This window comes from Aegilops tauschii, chromosome 1, assembly GCF_002575655.3.
Source record: "Aegilops tauschii subsp. strangulata cultivar AL8/78 chromosome 1, Aet v6.0, whole genome shotgun sequence".
NCBI classification, from domain to species: Eukaryota; Viridiplantae; Streptophyta; class Magnoliopsida; order Poales; family Poaceae; genus Aegilops; species Aegilops tauschii.
The window spans coordinates 125663009-125687437 of record NC_053035.3 but is presented as its reverse complement, the minus strand read 5'-3'; the positions used below and the strand labels follow the sequence as shown (position 1 = coordinate 125687437).

The 24429-nt window shown below is 44.1% G+C and overlaps 1 protein-coding gene across 1 annotated transcript; it reads left to right on the top strand.

Annotated features, from left to right (window-relative positions):
• Positions 1-16550: 16550 nt before the first annotated feature.
• Positions 16551-24155, top strand: LOC109742495 (MAR-binding filament-like protein 1). The gene is made up of 3 exons (XM_020301584.4): positions 16551-17211; positions 21151-21356; positions 22149-24155. The coding sequence occupies exons 1-3, from the start codon at positions 16944-16946 to the stop codon at positions 23907-23909; spliced, it is 2235 nt and encodes a 744-aa protein (XP_020157173.1). The 5' UTR covers positions 16551-16943; the 3' UTR covers positions 23910-24155.
• Positions 24156-24429: the final 274 nt, after the last annotated feature.

The window sequence follows — 24429 nt, the reverse complement described above, 5'->3', positions numbered from 1 at the left end:
AGAAGCCCAAGTCTGGACCTAAGCCTGAGACTGAGTGCTTCTACTACAAAGGGACTGGTCACCGGAAGCGGAACTGCCCCAAGTATTAGGCGGAAAAGAAGGATGTCAAAGTGAAAGGTATATTTGATATACATGTTATTGATGTGTACCTTACTAATGCTCGCAGTAGCGCCTGGGTATTTGATACTGGTTCTGTTGCTAATATTTGCAACTCAAAACAGGGGCCACGGATTAAGCGAAGATTGGCTAAGGACGAGGTGACGATGCGCGTGGGAAATGGTTCCAAAGTCGATGCGATCACCGTTGGGACGCTACCTCTACATCTACCTTCGGGATTAGTTTTAGACCTGAATAATTGTTATTTGGTGCCAGTGTTAAGCATGAACATTATATCTGGATCTTGTTTGATGCGAGACGGTTATTCATTTAAATCAGAGAATAATGGTTGTTCTATTTATATGAATAATATCTTTTATGGTCATGCACCCTTGATGAGTGGTCTATTTTTACTAGATCTTGATAGTAGTGATACACATGTTCATAGTATTGAAGCCAAAAGATATAAGTTTAATAATGATAGTGCAACTTATTTGTGGCACTGCCATTTAGGTCATATTGGTGTTAAGCGCATGAAGAAACTCCATGCTGATGGGCTTTTGGAATCACTTGATTATGAATCACTTGATGCTTGCGAACCATGCCTCATGGGAAAGATGACTAAGACTCCGTTCCCCGGAACAATGGAGCGAGCAACAGACTTGTTGGAAATAATACATACTGATGTATGCGGTCCGATGAGTGTTGATGCTTGCGGCGGGTATCGTTATTTTCTAACCTTCACAGATTATTTGAGCAGATATGGGTATATCTACTTGATGAAACATAAGTATGAAACATTTGAAAAGTTCAAAGAATTTCAGAGTGAAGTGGAAAATCATCGTAACAAGAAAATAAAGTTTCTACGTTCTAATCGTGGAGGAGAATATTTGAGTTACGAGTTTGGTCTTCATTTGAAACACTGCGGAATTGTTCCGCAACTCACACCACCAGGAACACCACAGCGTAATGGTGTGTCCGAACATCGTAACCGTACTTTATTAGATATGGTGCGATCTATGATGTCTCTTACTGATTTACCGCTATCGTTTTGGGGTTATGCTTTAGGGACGGCTGCATTCACGTTAAATAGGGCACCATCTAAATCCGTTGAGATGACACCATATGAACTGTGGTTTGGCAAGAAACCCAAGTTGTCGTTTCTTAAAGTTTGGGGATGTGATGCTTATGTGAAAAAGCTTCAACCTGATAAGCTCGAACCCAAATCAGAGAAATGTGTCTTCATAGGATACCCAAAGGAGACTGTTGGGTACACCTTCTATCACAGATCTGAAGGCAAGATATACGTTGCTAAGAATGGATCCTTTCTAGAGAAGGAGTTTCTCTCGAAAGAAGTGAGTGGGAGGAAAGTAGAACTTGATGAGGTAATTGTACCTACTCCCTTATTGGAAAGTAGTTCATCACATAAATCAGTTCTGGTGATTCCTACACCAGTAAGTGAGGAAGCTAATGATGATGATCATGAAACTTCTAATCAAGTTACTACCGAACCTTGTAGGTCAACCAGAGTAAGATCCGCACCAGAGCGGTACGGTAATCCTGTTGGAAATATGCCCTAGAGGCAATAATAAAATGGTTATTATTATATTTCCTTGTTCATGATAATTGTCTATTGTTCATGCTATAATTGTGTTATCCGGAAATCGTAATACATGTGTGAATACATAGACCACAACATGTCCCTAGTGAGCCTCTAGTTGACTAGCTCGTTGATCAACAGATAGTCATGGTTTCCTGACTATGGACATTGGATGTCATTGATAACGGGATCACATCATTAGGAGAATGATGTGATGGACAAGACCCAATCCTAAGCATAGCACAAGATCGTGTAGTTCGTTTGCTAGAGCTTTTCCAAATGTCAAGTATCATTTCCTTAGACCATGAGATTGTGCAACTCCCGGATACCATAGGAGTGCTTTGGGTGTGCCAAACGTCACAACGTAGCTGGGTGGCTATAAAGGTGCACTACGGGTATCTCCGAAAGTGTCTGTTGGGTTGGCACGAATCGAGACTGGGATTTGTCACTCCGTATGACGGAGAGGTATCTCTGGGCCCACTCGGTAATGCATCATCATAATGAGCTCAATGTGACCAAGTGTTTGGTCACGGGATCATGCATTACGGTACGAGTAAAGTGACTTGCCGGTAACGAGATTGAACAAGGTATTGGGATACCGACGATCGAATCTCGGGCAAGTAACGTACCGATTGACAAAGGGAATTGTATACGGGATTGATTGAATCCTCGACATCATGGTTCATCCGATGAGATCATCGTGGAACATGTGGGAGCCAACATGGGTATCCAGATCTCGCTGTTGGTTATTGACCGGAGAGTCGTCTCGGTCATGTCTGCATGTCTCCCAAACCCGTAGGGTCTACACACTTAAGGTTTGGTGACGCTAGAGTTGTAGAGATATTAGTATGCGGTTAACCAAAAGTTGTTCGGAGTCCCGGATGAGATCCCGGACGTCACGAGGAGTTCCGGAATGGTCCGGAGGTAAAGATTTACATATGGGAAGTCCTATTTTGGCCACCGGAAAATGTTCGGGATTTTTCGGTATTGTACCGGGAAGGTTCTAGAAGGTTCCGGAGTGGGGCCCACCTGCATGGGGGGACCCACATGAACGTGGGTAGTGGGGGCAAGGCCCCACACCCCTGGTCAAGGCGCACCAAGATCCCACCTTAGAAGGAATAAGATCATATCCCGAAGGGATAAGATCAAGATCCCTAAAAAAGGGGGATAACAATTGGTGGGGAAGGGAAATGATGGGATTTCTTTCCCCCACCTTTGCCAACGCCCCAATGGACTTGGAGGGCAAGAAACCAGCCCCCTCCACCCCTATATATAGTGGGGAGGCGCATGGGAGCAGCACCCCAAGCCCTGGCGCCTCCCTCCCTCTCGTGACACCTCTTCCTCCCCGCTTGCGCTTGGCGAAGCCCTGTCGGGATCCCGCTACTTCCACCACCACGCCGTCGTGCTGCTGGATCTCCATCAACTTCTCCTCCCCCCTTGATGGATCAAGAAGGAGGAGACGTCCCCGCTCCGTACGTGTGTTGAACGCGGAGGTGCCGTCCGTTCGGCGCTAGGATCATCGGTGATTTGGATCACGACGAGTACGACTCCATCAACCCGTTCTCTTGAACGCTTCCGCGCGCGATCTACAAGGGTATGTAGATGCACTCCCTTCTCTCTCGTTGCTAGATGACTCCATAGATTGATCTTGGTGATACGTAGAAAAATTTAAATTTCTGGTACGATCCCCAACAGTGACATCATGAGCTAGGTCTATGCGTAGTTTCTATGCATGAGTAGAACACAAACTTGTTGTGGGCGTAGATGTTGTCAATTTTCTTGCCACTACTAGTCTTATCTTGTTTCGGCGGCATCGTGGGATGAAGCGGCCCGGACCGACCTTACACGTACGCTTACGTGAGACAGGTTCCACCGACTGACATGCACTAGTTGCATAAGGTGGCTAGCGGGTGTCTGTCTCTCCCACTTTAGTCGAATCGGATTCGATGAAAAGGGTCCTTATGAAGGGTAAATAGAAGTTGGCATATCACGTTGTGGTTTTACGTAGGTAAGAAACGTTCTTGCTAGAAACCTATAGAAGCCACGTAAAAACATGCAACAACAATTAGAGGACGTCTAACTTGTTTTTGCAGCATATGCCTTGTGATGTGATATGGCCAAAAGGATGTGATGAATGAAATATATGTGATGTATGAGATTGATCATGTTCTTGTAATAGGAATCACGACTTGCATGTCGATGAGTATGACAACCGGCAGGAGCCATAGGAGTTGTCTTTATTTTTTGTATGACCTGCGTGTCATTGAATAACGCCATGTAAATTACTTTACTTTATTGCTAAACACGTTAGCCATAGAAGTAGAAGTAGTCGTTGGCGTGACAACTTCATGAAGACACGATGATGGAGATCATGGTGTCATGCCGGTGACGAAGATGATCATGGCGCCCCGAAGATGGAGATCAAAGGAGCAATATGATACTGGCCATATCATGTCACTATTTGATTGCATGTGATGTTTATCATGTTTTACATCTTATTTGCTTAGAACGACGGTAGCTTAAATAAGATGATCCCTCGCAATAATTTCAAGAAAGTGTTCCCCCTAACTGTGCACCGTTGCGAAGGTTCGTTGTTTCGAAGCACCACGTGATGATCGGGTGTGATAGATTCTAACGTTCGAATACAACGGGTGTAAGCCAGATTTACACACGCAATACACTTAGGTTGACTTGACGAGCCTAGCATGTACAAACATGGCCTCAGAACACGGAAGACCGAAAGGTCGAGCATGAGTCGTATAGAAGATACGATCAACATGAAGATGTTCACCGATGTTGACTAGTCCGTCTCACGTGATGATTGGACACGGCCTAGTTGACTCGGATCATGTTTCACTTAGATGACTAGAGGGATGTCTATCTGAGTGGGAGTTCATTGAATAATTTGATTAGATGAACTTAATTATCATGAACTTAGTCTGAAATCTTTACAATATGTCTTGTAGATCAAATGGCCCACGCTAATGTTGCCCTCAACTTCAATGCGTTCCTAGAGAAAACCAAGCTGAAAGATGATGGCAGCAACTATACGGACTGGGTCCGGAACCTGAGGATCATCCTCATAGCTGCCAAGAAAGATTATGTCCTAGAAGCACCGCTAGGTGACGCACCCATCCCAGAGAACCAAGACGTTATGAACGCTTGGCAGCAGCGTGCTGATGATTACTCCCTCGTTCAGTGCGGCATGCTTTACAGCTTAGAACCGGGGCTCCAAAAGCGTTTTGAGCAACACGGAGCATATGAGATGTTCGAAGAGCTGAAAATGGTTTTCCAAGCTCATGCCCGGGTCGAGAGATATGAAGTCTCCGACAAGTTCTTCAGTTGTAAGATGGAGGAAAATAGTTCTGTCAGTGAGCACATACTCAAAATGTCTGGGTTACACAACCGCTTGACTCAGCTGGGAGTTAATCTCCCAGATGACGCGGTCATTGACAGAATCCTTCAGTTGCTTCCACCGAGCTACAAGAGCTTTGTGATGAACTTCAATATGCAGGGGATGGAAAAGGCCATTCCTGAGGTATATTCAATGCTGAAATCGGCGGAGGTGGAGATCAAAAAGGAACATCAAGTGTTGATGGTGAATAAAACCACTAAGTTCAAGAAAGGCAAGGGTAAGAAGAACTTCAAGAAGGACGGCAAGGGAGTTGCCGCGCCCGGTAAGCCAGTTGCCGGGAAGAAGCCAAAGAATGGACCCAAGCCTGAGACTGAGTGCTTTTATTGCAAGGGAAGTGGTCACTGGAAGCGGAACTGCCCCAAGTACTTAGCGGACAAGAAGGCCGGCAACACCAAAGGTATATGTGATATACATGTTATTGATGTGTACCTTACCAGCACTCGTAGTAGCTCCTGGGTATTTGATACCGGTGCGGTTGCTCATATTTGTAACTCAAAGCAGGAGCTGCGGAATAAACGGAGACTGGCAAAGGACGAGGTGACGATGCGCGTCGGGAATGGTTCCAAGGTCGATGTGATCGCCGTCGGCACGCTACCTCTACATTTACCTACGGGATTAGTTTTAAACCTCAATAATTGTTATTTAGTGCCAGCTTTGAGCATGAACATTGTATCAGGATCTCGTTTAATTCGAGATGGCTACTCATTTAAATCCGAGAATAATGGTTGTTCTATTTATATGAGAGATATGTTTTATGGTCATGCCCCGCTGGTTATTGGTTTATTCTTAATGAATCTCGAACGTAGTGTTACACATATTCATAGTGTGAGTACCAAAAGATGTAAGGTTGATAATGATAGTCCCACATACTTGTGGCACTGCCGTCTTGGTCACATTGGTGTCAAGAGCATGAAGAAGCTCCATGCTGATGGACTTTTAGAGTCTCTTGATTATGAATCATTTGACACGTGCGAACCATGCCTCATGGGTAAGATGACCAAGACTCCGTACTCCGGAACAATGGAGCAAGCAACCAACTTATTGGAAATCATACATACTGATGTGTGCGGTCCAATGAGTGTTGAGGCTCGCGGTGGCTATCGTTATGTTCTCAGTCTCACTGATGACTTGAGTAGATATGGGTATGTCTACCTAATGAAACACAAGTCTGAGACCTTTGAAAAGTTCAAGGAATTTCAGAGTGAGGTTGAGAATCAACGTGACAGGAAAATAAAGTTCTTACGATCAGATCGTGGAGGGGAATATTTGAGTCACGAATTTGGCACACACTTAAGGAAATGTGGAATAGTTTCACAACTCACACCGCCTGGAACACCTCAGCGAAATGGTGTGTCCGAACGTCGTAATCGCACTCTATTGGATATGGTGTGATCTATGATGTCTCTTACCGATCTACCGCTCTCATTTTGGGGCTATGCTTTAGAGACTGCCGCATTCACTTTAAATACGGCTCCGTCGAAATCAGTTGAGACGACACCGTATGAATTATGGTTTGGGAAGAAACCTAAGCTGTCGTTTTTAAAAGTTTGGGGATGCGATGCTTATGTCAAGAAACTTCGACCTGAAAAGCTCGAACCCAAGTCGGAAAATGCGTCTTCATAGGATACCCTAAGGAAACCATTGGGTATACCTTCTACCTCAGATCCAAAGGCAAGATCTTTGTTGCCAAGAACGGTCCTTTCTGGAGAAAGAGTTTCTCTCGAAAGAAGTAAGTGGGAGGAAAGTGGAACTTGATGAAGTACTACCTCTTGAACCGGAAAGTAGCGCAGCTCAGGAAGATGTTCCTGTGGTGCCTGCACTGACTAGAGAGGAAGCTAATGATGATGATCAAGGTACTTCGGATCAAGTTACTACTGAACTTCGTAGGTCCACGAGGACACGTTCCACACCAGAGTGGTATGGCAACCCTGTCCTGGAAATCATGTTGTTAGACAACGGTGAACCTTCGAACTATAAAGAAGCAATGGCGGGCCCAGATTCCAACAAATGGCTTGAAGCCATGCAATCCGAGATAGGATCCATGTATGAAAACAAAGTGTGGACTTTGACAGACTTGCCCGATGATCGGCGAGCGATAGAAAACAAATGGATCTTTAAGAAGAAGACGGACGCGGATGGTAATGTTACCATCTATAAAGCTCGATTTGTCGCTAAGGGTTATCGACAAGTTCAAGGGGTTGACTACGATGAGACTTTCTCACCCGTAGCGAAGCTGAAGTCCGTCCGAATCATGTTAGCAATTGCCGCATACTATGATTATGAGATATGGCAAATGGACATCAAAACGGCATTCCTTAACGGCTTTCTTAAGGAAGAATTGTATATGATGCAGCCGGAAGGTTTTGTCGATCCTAAGAATACTAACAAGGTATGCAAGCTCCAGCGCTCCATCTATGGGCTGGTGCAAGCATCTCGGAGTTGGAACATTCGATTTGATGAGATGATCAAAGCGTTTGGGTTTACACAGACTTATGGAGAAGCCTGTGTTTACAAGAAAGTGAGTGGGAGCTCAGTAGCATTTCTCATATTATATGTGGATGACATACTGTTGATGGGAAATGATATAGAATTCTTGGGAAGCATAAAGGCCTACTTGAACAAGTGTTTTTCAATGAAGGACCTTGGAGAAGCTGCTTATATATTAGGCATCAAGATCTATAGAGATAGATCAAGACGCCTCATTGGTCTTTCACAAAGTACGTACCTTGACAAGATATTGAAGAAGTTCAATATGGATCAGTCCAAGAAGGGGTTCTTGCCTGTATTGCAAGGTGTGCAATTGAGCACGGCTCAATGCCCGACCACGGCAGAAGATAGAGAAAAGATGAGTGTCGTCCCCTATGCCTCGGCCATAGGGTCTATTATGTATGCCATGCTGTGTACCAGACCTGATGTAAACCTTGCCGTAAGTTTGGTAGGAAGGTACCAAAGTAATCCCGGCATGGAACACTGGACAGCGGTCAAGAATATCCTGAAGTACCTGAAGAAGACTAAGGATATGTTTCTCGTTTATGGAGGTGACGAAGAGCTCGTCGTAAAGGGTTACGTCGATGCTAGTTTCGACACAGATCTGGATGACTCTAAGTCATAAACCGGATATGTGTATATTTTGAATGGTGGGGCAGTAAGCTGGTGCAGTTGCAAGCAAAGCGTTGTGGCGGGATCTACATGTGAAGCGGAATACATGGCGGCCTCAGAGGCAGCACAAGAAGCAATCTGGGTGAAGGAGTTCATTACCGACCTAGGAGTTATTCCCAATGCGTCGGGCCCGATGACTCTCTTCTGTGACAACACTGGAGCTATTGCCCTTGCCAAGGAGCCCAGGTTTCACAGGAAGACCAGGCATATCAAGCGTCGCTTCAACTCCATTCGTGAAAATGTTCAAAATGGAGACATAGATATTTGTAAAGTACATACGGACCTGAATGTAGCAGATCCGTTGACTAAACCTCTCCCTAGAGCAAAACATGATCAACACCAGAACTCTATGGGTGTTCAATTCATCACAATGTAACTAGATTATTGACTCTAGTGCAAGTGGGAGACTGTTGGAAATATGCCCTAGAGGCAATAATAAAATGGTTATTATTATATTTCCTTGTTCATGATAATTGTCTATTGTTCATGCTATAATTGTGTTATCCGGAAATCGTAATACATGTGTGAATACATAGACCACAACATGTCCCTAGTGAGCCTCTAGTTGACTAGCTCGTTGATCAACAGATAGTCATGGTTTCCTGACTATGGACATTGGATGTCATTGATAACGGGATCACATCATTAGGAGAATGATGTGATGGACAAGACCCAATCCTAAGCATAGCACAAGATCGTGTAGTTCGTTTGCTAGAGCTTTTCCAAATGTCAAGTATCATTTCCTTAGACCATGAGATTGTGCAACTCCCGGATACCATAGGAGTGCTTTGGGTGTGCCAAACGTCACAACGTAACTGGGTGGCTATAAAGGTGCACTACGGGTATCTCCGAAAGTGTCTGTTGGGTTGGCACGAATCGAGACTGGGATTTGTCACTCCGTATGACGGAGAGGTATCTCTGGGCCTACTCGGTAATGCATCATCATAATGAGCTCAATGTGACCAAGTGTTTGGTCACGGGATCATGCATTACGGTACGAGTAAAGTGACTTGCCGGTAACGAGATTGAACAAGGTATTGGGATACCGACGATCGAATCTCGGGCAAGTAACGTACCGATTGACAAAGGGAATTGTATACGGGATTGATTGAATCCTCGACATCGTGGTTCATCCAATGAGATCATCGTGGAACATGTGGGAGCCAACATGGGTATCCAGATCCCGCTGTTGGTTATTGACCGGAGAGTCGTCTCGGTCATGTCTGCATGTCTCCCGAACCCGTAGGGTCTACACACTTAAGGTTCGGTGACGCTAGAGTTGTAGAGATATTAGTATGCGGTTAACCGAAAGTTGTTCGGAGTCCCGGATGAGATCCCGGACGTCACGAGGAGTTCCGGAATGGTCAGGAGGTAAAGATTTATATATGGGAAGTCCTATTTTGGGCACCGGAAAATGTTCGGGATTTTTCGGTATTGTACCGGGAAGGTTCTAGAAGGTTCCGGAGTGGGGCCCACCTGCATGGGGGACCCACATGAACGTGGGTAGTGGGGGCAAGGCCCCACACCCCTGGTCAAGGCGCACCAAGATCCCACCTTAGAAGGAACAAGATCATATCCCGAAGGGATAAGATCAAGATCCCTAAAAAAGGGGGATAACAATCGGTGGGGAAGGGAAATGATGGGATTTCTTTCCCCCACCTTTGCCAACGCCCCAATGGACTTGGAGGGCAAGAAACCAGCCCCCTCCACCCCTATATATAGTGGGGAGGCGCATGGGAGCAGCACCCCAAGCCCTGGCGCCTCCCTCCCTCCCGTGACACCTCTTCCTCCCCGTTTGCGCTTGGCGAAGCCCTGCCGGGATCCCGCTACTTCCACCACCACGCCGTCGTGCTGCTGGATCTCCATCAACTTCTCCTCCCCCCTTGCTGGATCAAGAAGGAGGAGACGTCCCCGCTCCGTACGTGTGTTGAACGCGGAGGTGCCGTCCGTTCGGCGCTAGGATCATCGGTGATTTGGATCACGACGAGTACGACTCCATCAACCCCGTTCTCTTGAACGCTTCCGCGCGCGATCTACAAGGGTATGTAGATGCACTCCCCTCTCTCTCGTTGCTAGATGACTCCATAGATTGATCTTGGTGATACGTAGAAAATTTTAAATTTCTGCTACGATCCCCAACAAATCCTGTTCTGAAAGTCATGTTACTTGACCATGACGAACCTACGAACTATGAGGAAGCGGTGAGGCCATGAAATCAGAGATGGGATCCATGTATGAGAACAAAGTGTGGACTTTGGTTGACTTGCCCGATGATCGGCAAGCCATAGAGAATAAATGGATCTTCAAGAAGAAGACTGACGCTGACGGTAATGTTACTGTCTACACAGCTCGACTTGTCGCAAAGGTTTTCGACAAGTTCAAGGAGTTGACTACGATGAGACCTTCTCACCCGTAGCGATGCTTAAGTCCGTCCAAATCATGTTAGCAATTGCCGCATTTTATGATTATGAAATTTGGCATATGGATGTCAAAATTGCATTCCTTAATGGATATCTTAAAGAAGAGTTGTATATGATGCAACCAGAAGGTTTTGTCGATCCAAAAGGTGCTAACAAAGTGTGCAAGCTCCAGCGATCCATTTATGGACTGGTGCAAGCCTCTCGGAATTGGAATATACGCTTTGATAGTGTGATCAAAGCATATGGTTTTATACAGATTTTTGGAGAAGCCTGTATTTACAAGAAAGTGAGTGGGAGCTCTGTAGCATTTCTGATATTATATGTGGATGACATATTGTTGATCGGAAGTGATACCGAATTTCTGAATAGCATAAAAGGATACTTGAATAAGAATTCTTCAATGAAAGACCTCGGTGAAGCTGCTTATATATTGGGCATCAAGATCTATAGAGATAGATCAAGACGCTTAATTGGACTTTCACAAAGCACATACCTTGATAAAGTTTTGAAGAAGTTCAAAATGGATCTAGCAAAGAAAGGGTTCTTGCCTGTGTTACAAGGTGTGAAGTTGAGTCAGACTCAATGCCCAACCATTACAGAAGATAGAGAGAAAATGAAAGTCATTCTCTATGCTTCAGCCATAGGTTCTATCATGTATGCAATGTTGTGTACCAGACCTGATGTGTGCCTTGCTATTAGTTTAGCAGGGAGGTACCAAAGTAATCCAGGAGTGGATCACTGGACATCAGTCAAGAACATCCTGAAATACCTGAAAAGGACTAAGGATATGTTTCTCGTTCATGTAGGTGACAAAGAGCTCGTCGTAAACGGTTACGTCGATGCAAGCTTTGACACTAATCCGGATGACTCTAAGTCACAAACATGATACATATTTTTATTGAATGGTGGAGCTGTCAGTTGGTGCAGTTCCAAGTAGAGCGTCGTGGCGGGATCCACGTGTGAAGCGGAGTACATAGCTGCTTCGGAAGCAGCAAATGAAGGAGTCTGGATGAAGGAGTTCATATCCGATCTAGGTGTCATACCTAGTGCATCGAGTCCAATGAAAATCTTTTGTGACAATACTGGTGCAATTGCCTTGGCAAAGGAATCCGGATTCCACAAGAGAACCAAGCACATCAAGAGACGCTTCAATTCCATCCGCGACCAAGTCAAGGAGGGAGACATAGAGATTTGCAAGATACATATGAATCTGAATGTTGCAGACCCGTTGACTAAGCCTCTCTCACGAGCAAAACATGATCAGCACCAAGACTCCATGGGTGTTAGAATCATTACTATGCAATCTAGATTATTGACTCTAGTGCAAGTGGGAGACTGAAGGAAATATGCCCTAGAGGCAATAAAAAATTGTTATTTATATTTCCTTATATCATGATAAATGTTTATTATTCATGCTAGAATTGTATTAACCGGAAACTTAGTACATGTTTGAATACATAGACAAACAGAGTGTCACTAGTATGCCTCTACTTGACTATCTCATTAATCAAAGATGGTTAAGTTTCCTAGCCATGGACAAAGAGTTGTCATTTGATGAACGGGATCACATCATTAGAGAATGATGTGATTGACTTGACCCATCCGTTAGCTTAGCACTATGATCGTTTAGTTTATTGCTACTACTTTCTTCATAACTTATACATGTTCCTACGACTATGCGATTATGCAACTCCCGAATACCGGAGGAACACTTTGTGTGCTATCAGACGTCACAACGTAACTAGCTGATTATAAAGATGCTCTACAGGTGTCTCCGATGGTGTTTGTTGAGTTGGCATAGATCGAGATTAGGATTTGTCACTCCGATTGTTGGAGAGGTATCTCTCGGCCCTCTCGGTAATGCACATCACTATAAGCCTTGCAAGCAATGTGACTAATGAGTTAGTTATGGGATGATGCATTATGGAACGAGTAAAGAGACTTGCCGGTAACGAGATTGAACTAGGTATTGAGATACCGACGATCGAATCTCGGGCAAGTAACATACCGATGACAAAGGGAACAACGTATGTTGTTATGCGGTTTGACCGATAAAGATCTTCATAGAATATGTAGGAACCAATATGAGCATCCAGGCTCCGCTATTGGTTATTGATCGGAGATGAGTCTCGGTCATGTCTACATAGTTCTCGAACCCGTAGGGTCCGCACGCTTAACGTCCGATGACGATCGGTATTATGAGTTTATGTGTTTTGATGCACCGAAGGTAGTTCGGAGTCCCGGATGTGATCACGGACATGACGAGGAGTCTCGAAATGGTCGAGACATAGAGATTGATATATTGGACGATGTTATTTGGACACCGAATGAATTTCGGGGGTCACCGGATAAATATCGGAGTGCCGAGGGGTTATCGAAACCCCCGGGGGAACTAATGGGCCTCTATGGGCCTTAGTGGGAAGAGAGGAAGGGCCAGGAGGGGCTGGTCGCCCCCTGGGTCCGAATTGGACTAGGGGAAGGGGGCGGCGCCCCCCTTTCCTTCCCTTTCCCCTCTTCCTTCCTTCCCCCTCTCTCCCTCTCGATGGATTCCTACTAGGACTTGGAGTCCTAGTAGGATTCCCCTCTTGGGGGCGCGCCCTAGGGCCCGCCGGCCTCCCCCTTGCTCCTTTATATACGGGGGCAGGGGCACCCTAGAACACACAAGTTGACAGTTGTCTTAGCCGTGTGCGATGCCCCCCTCCACATATTTCCACCTCGGTCATATCGTTGTAGAGCTTAGGCGAAGCCCTACATCGGTAACTTCATCATCACCGTCGCCATGCCGTCGTGCTGATGAAACTCTCCCTTGGCCGCAATTGGATCAAGAGTACGAGGGACGTCACCGAGCTGAACGTGTGCAGATCGCAGAGGTGTCGTGCGTTCGGTACTTGGATCGGTTGGATCGCGAAGACGTTCGACTACATCAACCGCGTTACTAAACGCTTCCGCTTTCGGTCTACTAGGGTATGTGGACACACTCTCCTCGCTCGTTGCTATGCATCACCTAGATGGATCTTGCGTGTGCGTAGGCAATTTTTTTGAAATACTACGTTCCCCAACAGAATTGCTTAGTTGTTCCTTTATTTCCATATCTTATGATATAGTTTGTGCTTGCTAGTTTCCTTAAAGTGCCTATCTTGTTTAGCATAGGTTGTTGGTGCACTTAGTTGAACCTAGCATATTTAGGATTTGTGCTTGAAAAGTATCCATTTAGTTTATTCCGCATTAGGATAAAGCCAAATCCGTAAAAGTTTTAAAACACCCATTCACCCCCCTTCTAGTCATCATCGAGATCCTTTCAGTAGTGGAGAACCAAAAAACTCGAGTAATAGATGAAACATAATTTGGAAAGAATAGACCATTTATAGCAGGTGCCTAGCACATGTAGTTTGGTCATGTTAGCTGGATGCTTGCCGTTGATATGGCGCATGATTTTTCTCTGGGCATAGAGGTCCCCGAATATTGCCATTCGAGGCTTCATTGGCAGGCACAGTGGCATGTGTCATTGCAGTGTTGCGCCCGACAGACCCATTGGGTCCCATCATTTGTCCCTCCCTAGTCATCCCTTGGTGTTTCAACAAATTTAAATCATCCTTTGACAATGGCCGATTTCACTTGGCGAAAAATGTTGCAATCCTCAAAACTATGCTTGACAAATCATGCAACTTACAATACATTCGTCCCTGGACTGTTGGCTTGACATGGTGATCAATAGTTCTAATATAATTATCTTCAACAACAAATGAAAGATTTGATCACACACATGAGTTGAAGGTATACTTCTCATGTTCTAGTTGATCTTGTTGTGAGAACGACTTTGAAAGAAAGCGAGCGGATGGTTTAGATTTGACACACCACATTCGCTATGCATTATGTTTTGCACTTTCTATCCGATATCTTTAGATGAGATATTACGCTAGCATCATTTTTCTCAACATAATTTGACCTTGGCTTTAGATTTCCGAAATCAAAAGAGTTATAACATATATGTCTCATTTGAGACCAAATGTAAGCCAAGTATGAAACAAGCAAAGCAATCCAGTTAGATATAAACTTTAAGTAAAACAATGGGAATACTTTGGCCGCAATAATAAGTCACTATCGGTCTCTCTGAATGGTACAAAGTGTTTGACCGATATGCTTTGCAATAATTTTATTGCTAACAAATAAATTATCCTTCTTCATTGGTCTTTTAAAATCACTTATATGAATGTTTCTAACAGATGCATCAACAATAAAGTTGTGATCAAATATCAAAATAGGTAAATCATTTGTTAGACATACCTATTCAAATATGTTGGGAGAGCACAATAGTTGTGTAACTTGAAAGATCATCTTTCGGATGGCTTCCCAATGCCTTGTAGTCCTCTTTCTCTTTAGTAAACTCTACACATGTATTATTTGATTCGGCTTTTTCAATAACCGAATTATCTTCATTAACCAAACATATTTTTTCTTTGCTACTTCGCAAGGCTTCTTATTCTTGTCTAATTTCAGCCCACATCTTAGCCTGGCGAGCTTTCAGCTTTTTCCCTCCAATTTTAGCACAATCCTCCCCCAATGTTTTGAGACACTTTCGATAATGAGTGGCCGAAACTTTGCAATCGTTTAGTGGGTGTACTGGATGATATAGTATTAGTGAAGTCATCATGCACAACTCTGGCTTTTACAATAGTGAAACCATGTTTCCGTCCGCCTTCTTTTAGTTCTTGGCAAATAGTGTTGCACAAATCCCAAAATAATGTAAGATTGTTCTCACTAACCCATTTTGGATAGGTTGTGTAGGGACAACAAAAACTTATATGCTACAGTACTAGGTGAAGACACATGTGCTCCTATAGATTTTTTTCACCTTTCGCCTATGCATGTGAAGGTGCGGAGCCGAATTACGAGTATGTACAATTGCATATAGTGTCAAATAGTTAGTAGCATGAAGCATAATATACGATTGAGGGTAACTGGACAAACAACTAGTAGTAGCATGGCCAATTCCCCTATCCACTAGCATGTTTGCATTCATGTATTGTAAGTTAGTTGCTGATGAATAAAAGGGTGAAACACTTTCTTATGTGATATTGGAAATTCTAACATTGGGTATTTCGAGTTCAGTAGCTGAACTCATCATGTTGTTCATCAGCATATAGATTTGCGGGTTTGCCGATGCATGATGGTTGGGACACATATATTGCATGTTGTTAAAATTATAAGAAGTTGAAGCATGAAGATTATTTTGCATCGACTCTCGCATGTAATTAGATGTATGATTGAAAAAAAAAACTAGGGCTACCCGATACATTATTCTCATGAAACGATTATCCCCAACGGAGTCACCAAAAGTGTGTTTGCACACAGACACGTCACCGTGAACCTTTGGAAATCGAGCGCGATACACAGGACATGTCGCCGAAGGAGCCTCCTCGAGAGCGATATACGCAAGACAAGTCGACGAGGTCTTTTGAGGACCCTAAACCCTAGACGCCCGGGAGCGACCTCATGAGAGCGCACGTCAGCTATGAGCTGCCCTAGGTCGACCTGATCGCCCGTAGGCTCTCGTGGATTGTCGCCCTCCAACACGAAGAATGAGTAAGAAGAGGAACAAGAGAGTAAGAAGAAGAACAAGGGAGAAGAACGATTAGGGCCTTTAATGATGTCGAAAACTTTAATATTGATCACTTTCGAGCCCGTTTTAAGGTATAATCACTCACGCCCAAGCTTGTCAATAACTTTACGATACAGTCTAACCCCTCTAATTCAATAATTTTGGTTCATATAATCTATGTTTCTGTGATACCGATAGTTAAGATTCTATAGCGGCGATCCTATCATCAAAACTCTGGTCCGATAATTCTGACAATCTTGCTCACGCCTCACCTCAGACATAAAATTAGCCCTAGTGTAGGCTATCTGCAGGGAGGACAGAGGATGTAGAAGATGAATCTTTATCCTAATCTATACGCAGGCGACGAGATATCCGTCTATCAGAGATGCTCTAATGTTTCGGTAGCGCAGTATACCACTCCTCTGAACCGGAGCCTCTTCATCCTCCTTCCCCTTCGCTTCCCTTCATCCTCCTTCCACTTCGCTTCCGCGCGACGCCACCACGCAGCATTTTCCGCTGCTGCCGTTAAAATGAAGTAAAATGAGCGTTGTTATTACTCCACCACCTCCTATAGTGAGCGGAAGGGACCAAGCAGCGAGAGCTGAAGGGATTTGGGGGATTAGCCTAGGGTTTTAGGGTGGCCGAGGCGACGGCATGGGCTACCACCACCTCCTCGTCGTCTCGCCGCCGGCGCAGCCGCCGCCGTCGCGGCGGCGCCTCTCCCTACTCTCCCGCTCGCCGCGGGGGGCCGTCACAGCCGCTGCCTCGCCCGATGCCGCCCGCTCCTCGTCGGTGGTGGCATCGTCGGCGGCCACGCGAAGGAGGGCCGTGCTCCTGGTCGGGATCTCCGTGCTCCCGCTCCTGCGCCTCCGTGACGCGGCGACCTCCGCCGCGCAGCCCTCAGCGGTCGATCTCGTCACTGGTGAGTAGGGCTCTGCTCAGCGTGGGGATGATCTATGAGATTCTTAGTTTGAAATCTGATGCGGATCTCCTAAAAAGAACTGATGCAAATGTTTCTTGAACACATAACCCTGGAGGTCGGAACCTTGGAGATTTTCTGAAACTTTAGTCCGAAGCCTGCAAATGGCTAGCCGGCTAGGCTAATCATCGCCCTGAGGAAGTCAAAACCTTGTATGCGAATGGGCACCCTGCATGTTCTAAACCATCCCTGTTACGAAATAGTTTGGCCAAATCACTCGGCGGCGATAGTGCTGACTTACACTCATAAGAGTGTTTTTCTTATGTTCAGTTTTGTTAAATGTTATTTGTGCAACATTGAATGCGGTATGCTGCTTCCACAATAAAATGTATGCTCTGCTATCCATTCCATGTCAAATACTCCCTCTGTCCAGAATTATTTTAGTTCTGTGACAAGTAATTCTGGATGGAGGGAGTGGTAGTTTTGGAAAATGCCAATTGAATTGGCATGAACTAAGCATTTCTGCATCAGAAAGAGCATTTGTCCTTGTTCTAACTAGCTGATACCCGCGCGGCGTGCCTTCGTTAGTAGGACCTTGTGTTGTTTTCCGTATAATTTGTGAACTTTTACGTGTTTATATATCTTTTGTTTGATTCAGCCTTTTCTTTGTTTCTATTGATATGTTGTTTACTTCCTTTTTAGGGGGGATTTTGTTTACTAGTTGTATGAATTGTGGGAAATAGTATTGTATCAAGTTTATTGCTTTATCCAAATTACACTGTCCACAGAGAAGAGAAAAACAAAATCACACCCACCTGAATGATACCTATGCTCAGCAGTGATTCGAGGCAGAGCATCCAAAAGTCAAAGCGACAAAAATGTGGACATCAGCAAGGGGTAAAATAAGACTTGCAGATCCAGTAAATATTAATTCCAAATGTATTGATGTTCAGCCTATCCAAGCAAAGTCATGATGCTCATATGCGTGTGTAGTGCACAATACATGTTTCAGAATGGAAGGATTTCCCTGTCTAGCCAGTGAACACCGAGGACTTAACCCAACATTTACACTATTGGTTATGACATCAATGGCAGGCAAAATCTCACTACAGCAACAGAAAGAAACTAGATTTGGTGAGGTCTTAATAGAAGTGGTTATGCATTTTAAACAGAGAGGAACTGTTATTACGACATGAAGGTCTAAATCTGTATATCTGACAAGGATAGTTAGGATTTTTTTTATGGCAAGCACAACCACAATAGCAAGCTCCTTATCCTGCAATCTCATAATATTTGCTGTGACACAAAAAAGGTTCAAAGTTGCAATAGAAGGCCAAAAGGAAACATTGAAATAGGAAGCCTCACCAAATATAATGTATAAGGTAATGTGTACTGCTTGATTAGCTATGTGCCTGTGGCATTCCTGTAGATGTAATAGGTGTAGTTATTACATTGCAAAATGGTCAAATTATCAAAATAATTATTTGAACCTATACACAGCAAAATAAGTGGTGAATATGTTAATCCACATGTACACATTAGTAGCTAGTGCATGACACAAGACCAAGCTGATCCTACTTCAGTAGCTAGTGTATGATACAAAGTCAACCATGGTACTACAAAGCTAAACCTACAGAAGCTTTTTAGCGATGCATAACCTGAATACTAATATCAACATTATGCTCACTTCATTAGCTGTAGCTTGATGTCTCAGGCTCATCTTCAGCGAAGATAATGTCCATATGTCAGTGTATACATCAATTTAATTATGAATACAGTTTCATTATCCATGGCCATTCTAAATTTATGCTGCAACCTCTAAATTTATGCAGCAAGCCTTTTGATTTTTACATCAAGAGTTCATTATACCGGAAGGTCTGAACTCATATATGACAATTTCAAATTCATTACCCAGGGCCAATCTGGATTGTATGCGTTGCAAAACAACACCCCATGTCTTCAGACTACACATTACCCCGAACCTTCAATGAGTTCACATCAATTGACAATCAATTGCAAAAAAATTTGGAAGCAAAAATACATCATATGTAGCAATAGCAACAGGCAAATGTATAAAATTCTCACAGGATAGGAAAAAAAGGGGAATGGCACCAGGGCAGGAGGAGTCGGGCTTCAGTACCAGCGTCGTTGCCGGCGGCATACTGGAAGACCCTGATCTGGGAAGCTACACGCAGCAGGACAACTGGAGTAGGAGCATTGCGTGTACTGGGCTCTCTTAAAAACGAAGAAGAAAGCCAGACCGGGGCGGAGAGGCAGCTAGAGGAGGGCGGAGGCCATCAGGGGCCGACATGGGTAGGGATGGGTCGAGGCACCAAGGGAGGAGGCCTTGTGGAAGTCTGTACACGGCTACATCCATAGTTCATGTGTTCTTGTGGAAAGGACGACGTTGCGGGGGAGCCGCGCAGGTCAGGGAGTGGGAACCGGAGGCCGCGGCCGGCCAGCGAGCATAAGCAGAACCCCAGGCGCTCCTCTGGTAGGGCTACGGGCGCGGCGCCTGCGCCGGCCACGACGGAGGTCTGCTGACATGCACTGCCGTCTATGGGGCCTCTCGCTCGCTTCCTTCTTTCTCTTCACTTTCGACCGACCGAGAGAGGGAGAGAGAGAGAGAGAGAGAGAGAGAGAGAGCTATTTGGAAGGGGAGTAGAGCCTGATCGAGAGATTCACGGCGCAAAAAAAAAATTGAGAGGCAGTCGTCGGCATCACAGGACCACCTCTGCTCTTCCCCGTCTCTTTCTCTCCTCCACGACTTCTCCTTTTCCTCGTCTCCGGCTCGGGCCACTGCTTGCTGTCTCCCATACCGCCGTTCACCACCGATGTCGGCGCCTGGTACACAGCAGGGATGGGATGTTTGCCGTTGCCATCCATGTGGGCAAGAGCAGCGGAGTAGGCAGATGGGGGAGGTGTGGTGGCGCACGCGGGGGACTTAGGTAGTGGCGGCTCGCCCCAGCCGTCAACATTGAGCAGGAGAAGAGGTCAGCCAACCCCACTTGAGGCATCCGTGCGCAGGATGCCATCCACAACGCTGTGGCGATGGACATGGGGGCGGAAGTGGGGTGGCGGTGGTGTAGCTGGGAAGAAGCAGGTGCGGCGGTTGGGGAGGAACGGGGCAATGGTGGAGCCATTTTATAAGCTCGTATAGCAGTGGGGCGGCGTGGATATGCCTGGAGAGAGAACCGGACACGTGAAGAGAATCGAGAGGAGGTTAGAAACCGACTAAAGTATCTGCATCAAGTGAAGCGGAGGACGTGCGTCCAAAGTCATGGTTGGCAGCAAGATGCACACACAGGTTGTACCCCTCCTGGTCCCCAGAATTACACGTGTCCTCTCTTAATTCAGCCAGAGGCCAAAAAAAAACCTCCCAAAAAAGGAGAAAAAAGGATTCATACGGGTGATTGAGAATTACCTTGTATGGGAATGAGTATGGGACATTTAATTAAGCAGGTTGATCTGTGCTTTCATGCATTCACTTATGGGACGGTGTATCTGTAAAGCTAGGGAGAAAAATAGCCTTATTAAGTCCTAGCTTGATGTGATGAGTGCACAAAACCAGGAGTTACTCAAGCCTCCGGGAATGTCTTATTACGTCCTGCGTTCTGGTGTGAGGTACATTGACTAAAAAAACAAAGGCACGCCTATTTGTGTTTTATTGATGATGCCACTTTTGAATTGATTAATGATATGATTGTTTCACATGTTTTAGTGTGGTCACGTCTCTTTGGGAGAGCATTTAATTTTTTCAAGGTTATAAAGTAGCATGGCATTGGCCATTTGAGAAGCAGAGCAACAAACGCCAAGTTTGTCCATATGTACCCACTCTTTTTCATGCCAATATGATTTGCCCATTATTAGTTAGTTTCCTTATGTTATACTACCTGACTATGAGTTGATAAGCCTGATAAATTTATGGCATTGTTCTTACAGATAAAATGGACATTCAGATGTCTGAGGAAATGCAGCCTGAAGAAACTAGGGCTGGACCACCTCAGCCTGAGGTGAAAAGGCCATCTCCAGGGAATCCACTTGCTAGTCTTCTGAATGCAATTGCAGTTATTGCTTCTGGGCTTCTGGCTGGGCTTCTTGGTACTACTCAACGTGAAAAGAAGGCCTTGCAGTCAGTCATCTCATCTGTATGCCATCTACAAACCTTTGGTCACCATCTCATCTGCATCGCCACCATCCTAATCTTAAATACACGTTAATAGAAAATGTTAACTAACCTGTTAGCTCGAATATCAGTACGCTACATACCCAATTAAATGCTTCTGCTGCTGCTGCAAAGTAGCGCAGTAGCACACATCACTTTAATGGCAAATTTGGTGTCTATCCTGCATTCATGGTATTCAGTTTCATTTAGCATTTGACATGTAAGTCCTGATGCATGCTTAAATGTCAGACATGACTTACAGTTAATCATCCTTTCTTAATTATTTTGCTCAGGATCTGTTGTCCGACAAATGTTTCAAATATATCTGTTGTAAGTTACCTTTTTTGTGTGTGCCTGAATTTGATTCAGCATCTATGGTATGCATGCCTTGATAAGCTTCATCATCTTGAGACTCATTCCAGGTGGCCTTCTGTATTGTTTAAGGCTTTCAGTAATTGTTTAGAAATCCCAGCAAATGAAATATATACTATATGTTTACTTTGCTGATGTTCTATTCTTTGCCATGGGCCTTAATACTATGCACCTACTACTTTCACAGGGATGTTTCTGAATGCATATTTTCCTGCCCCTTTGTCTTGGTTGTTAACATGACCTGGATATATTTGATAAACCAAGATGAGTTTCTTTAGATATACTAGAATGGCTTTCACAGTGCAGAGATTATGTGTCAAAAACTTTCTTGAAATTCTATGTCTACGTACATTGAATTCGTAAAGGACTATGAACTAACAAATCTGATGTTCTATTTCCCCAGATGGAGATCAAATTGGCTGAAGATGAGGCAGCGATGTCTTTGCTTAGAGAGAACTATGAGAAAAGGCTATTGGACGAACAAGTGACACAGAAGAAACAAGCTAGGATGTTCCAGGACGAGGAAGCTTCTCTTCTTGATCAATTGGCTTCAACGAAGAGAACTGTAAAAAAATTATATGAGGAAGTTATGAAGGAGAAGGAGCTAGTTGAACAGCTTAAACATGGAATACATGATCTTGAGATTAGCATTGCACAAGCAGAGGAAGACAAACATGCGTTTGAAGAAAATTTGAGGGACAAGTTGGAAACACTTGATATTTTACATGGCAAGGTAAATCTGCTTAGCCAAGATGTAAATGACAAGGAGGAAAACATTACAGAACTCAGTTCATCACTTTCAACCAAGGAAGGAGACTACCAGAGCCTGCACTTGATGTTTAATCAGACTAAAGAGAGCCTGGAACATGCAAATTCTAGAATGGAGCAACTGGAGAAGTATGTTTATGCAGTTAAAAATGATATAAAATCAAAGATATCCTCAATTGATTCATTGAATGAGGATGTCCAAACATTGTACAGAGCAAAGAGTGATGCCGAGGAAAAAATAAGCGAGTTAATGAAACAGTACACGGAATTGGAAGCTGCTTCTAAGATGAGGGCCTCTCGCGATTCTGAACTATTGTCCAATAAAGATGGTCAGCTCAATCAACTTGAAGAACGACTTTCTACTGCATTAAGTGACTCTAGTGAAGACAGAATTATAATTGCCGAGTTAAACAGTGAATTGGAAGCTAACAGAACAATGCTACTCAATGAAGTTGAGACCCGGAAAAAATTGTCGGATCTTGTTCAGTCCACTGAAGATGCACTTAAAGAATCCAGAAATGAGTTGTTCAAACTGTCCGAAGAGCTTAATGAAGTAAATATATCAAACCATGACTTGACAACCCAGATTTCAGAATTCACAAATGAGTCTAATGAAGTGAAACAGGCTCTGATTAAGAAAGTAGAAGAAGCGGAATCAGTTTGTAAAGCTCTTTCAGATGAATTTGCCTCAGTGAAGGAGATACATCAAAAGACACAAGAAGATCTTGAAGTCACCTCTAATCAATTGGTGTCTATTAAAGAAGTGCATGATGAACTTAGTAAAGAATTGCTGGATGCATATAAAAAGTTAGAGTCCACAACAGATGAGCTTGTTAGAGAACGAAGGATTAATGCTACTTTAAATAGGGAGCTTGAGGCATTGGTGAAACAATCGCAGGTGGAATCTGAAGCTAGAAGAGCTCTTCAAGCAGACTTGGATGAGGCCACTGTTTCACTAAATGAGGTGAATGAGAGTACATTATTTCTGTCTAATAAGCTTGATAGCACTGTTTCCAGGATTTCTGCTATTAAAGAAGAGAAAGAGGTTCTTTCAGCGGCTCTTTTGGAGCAAAAGAAAAGTACAGCCGAAGCTCAGAAAAATATGGTGGATGCTCAGCATCTTATTAAAAGGCTTGGGATGGAGAGAGAGAATAGTGAAATCAGGAGTACAAAGCTTGAAGAGGAGTTGGCCACAGCAAAAGGTGAGATGTTATATCTGAGGAGGCAGATTACTGCAAGTGGGTCACAGAATACAGATGTTTTGGAAGCAAGCCCAACACCAAATTTCAACCAATCTCCGGAAGATCGTGTTCCAAATACCAGTAGTACTGATGCTGTACCTCCTCGTTCTGCTAAGAAGATTTATAGGAGAAGAAAAGACAGACCATCAACATGAGCATTACCAGAACATGTGGTCTAGGACCATCTATCTAGGACCATCAATCTTTCATTTGCTCTCATTTTAGCACTTTATGAGAAATGTTCTTATTTAACTTCCAACATTTGAAAGCTAGCATGTTAGACTACCCTATAGTAGCTCCAACTCTTTTTGTTGTAGCTCTAAAAGAAGACCCTTCTGGTTTCCATGATCCATATGCTAGATTGTGAGGGAATTGCAAATGTATGGTAATCTGTGTGCAAATGTGTTGTTGTCTGGAGTGCTTCATGAATTACTCCCTCCGTCCCAAAATTCTTGTCTTAGTTTTGTCTAAATACGGATGTATCTAGTTACGTTTTAGCGTTAGATACATCCGTATCTAGACAAATCTAAGACAAGAATTTTGGGACGGAGGGAGTATAATATGGTGACTCTTGCTATCTTCTTACTAAAACACTCCAAACTGCACGTGCAATCTGCTTATCCATCATTACGTTAATTACGCTTATCCATCATTACGTTAATTACGTAGGCATGC

Bases quoted from the DNA above. Each gene is read 5' to 3' on its own strand.
- LOC109742495 (XM_020301584.4), top strand. From the start codon at position 16,944: ATGGGCTACCACCACCTCCTCGTCGTCTCGCCGCCGGCGCAGCCGCCG. The intron at 17,212-21,150 runs GTGAGTAGGGCT...TTGTTCTTACAG, and splicing joins AGCGGTCGATCTCGTCACTG to ATAAAATGGACATTCAGATG. The intron at 21,357-22,148 runs GTATGCCATCTA...CTATTTCCCCAG, and splicing joins TGCAGTCAGTCATCTCATCT to ATGGAGATCAAATTGGCTGA.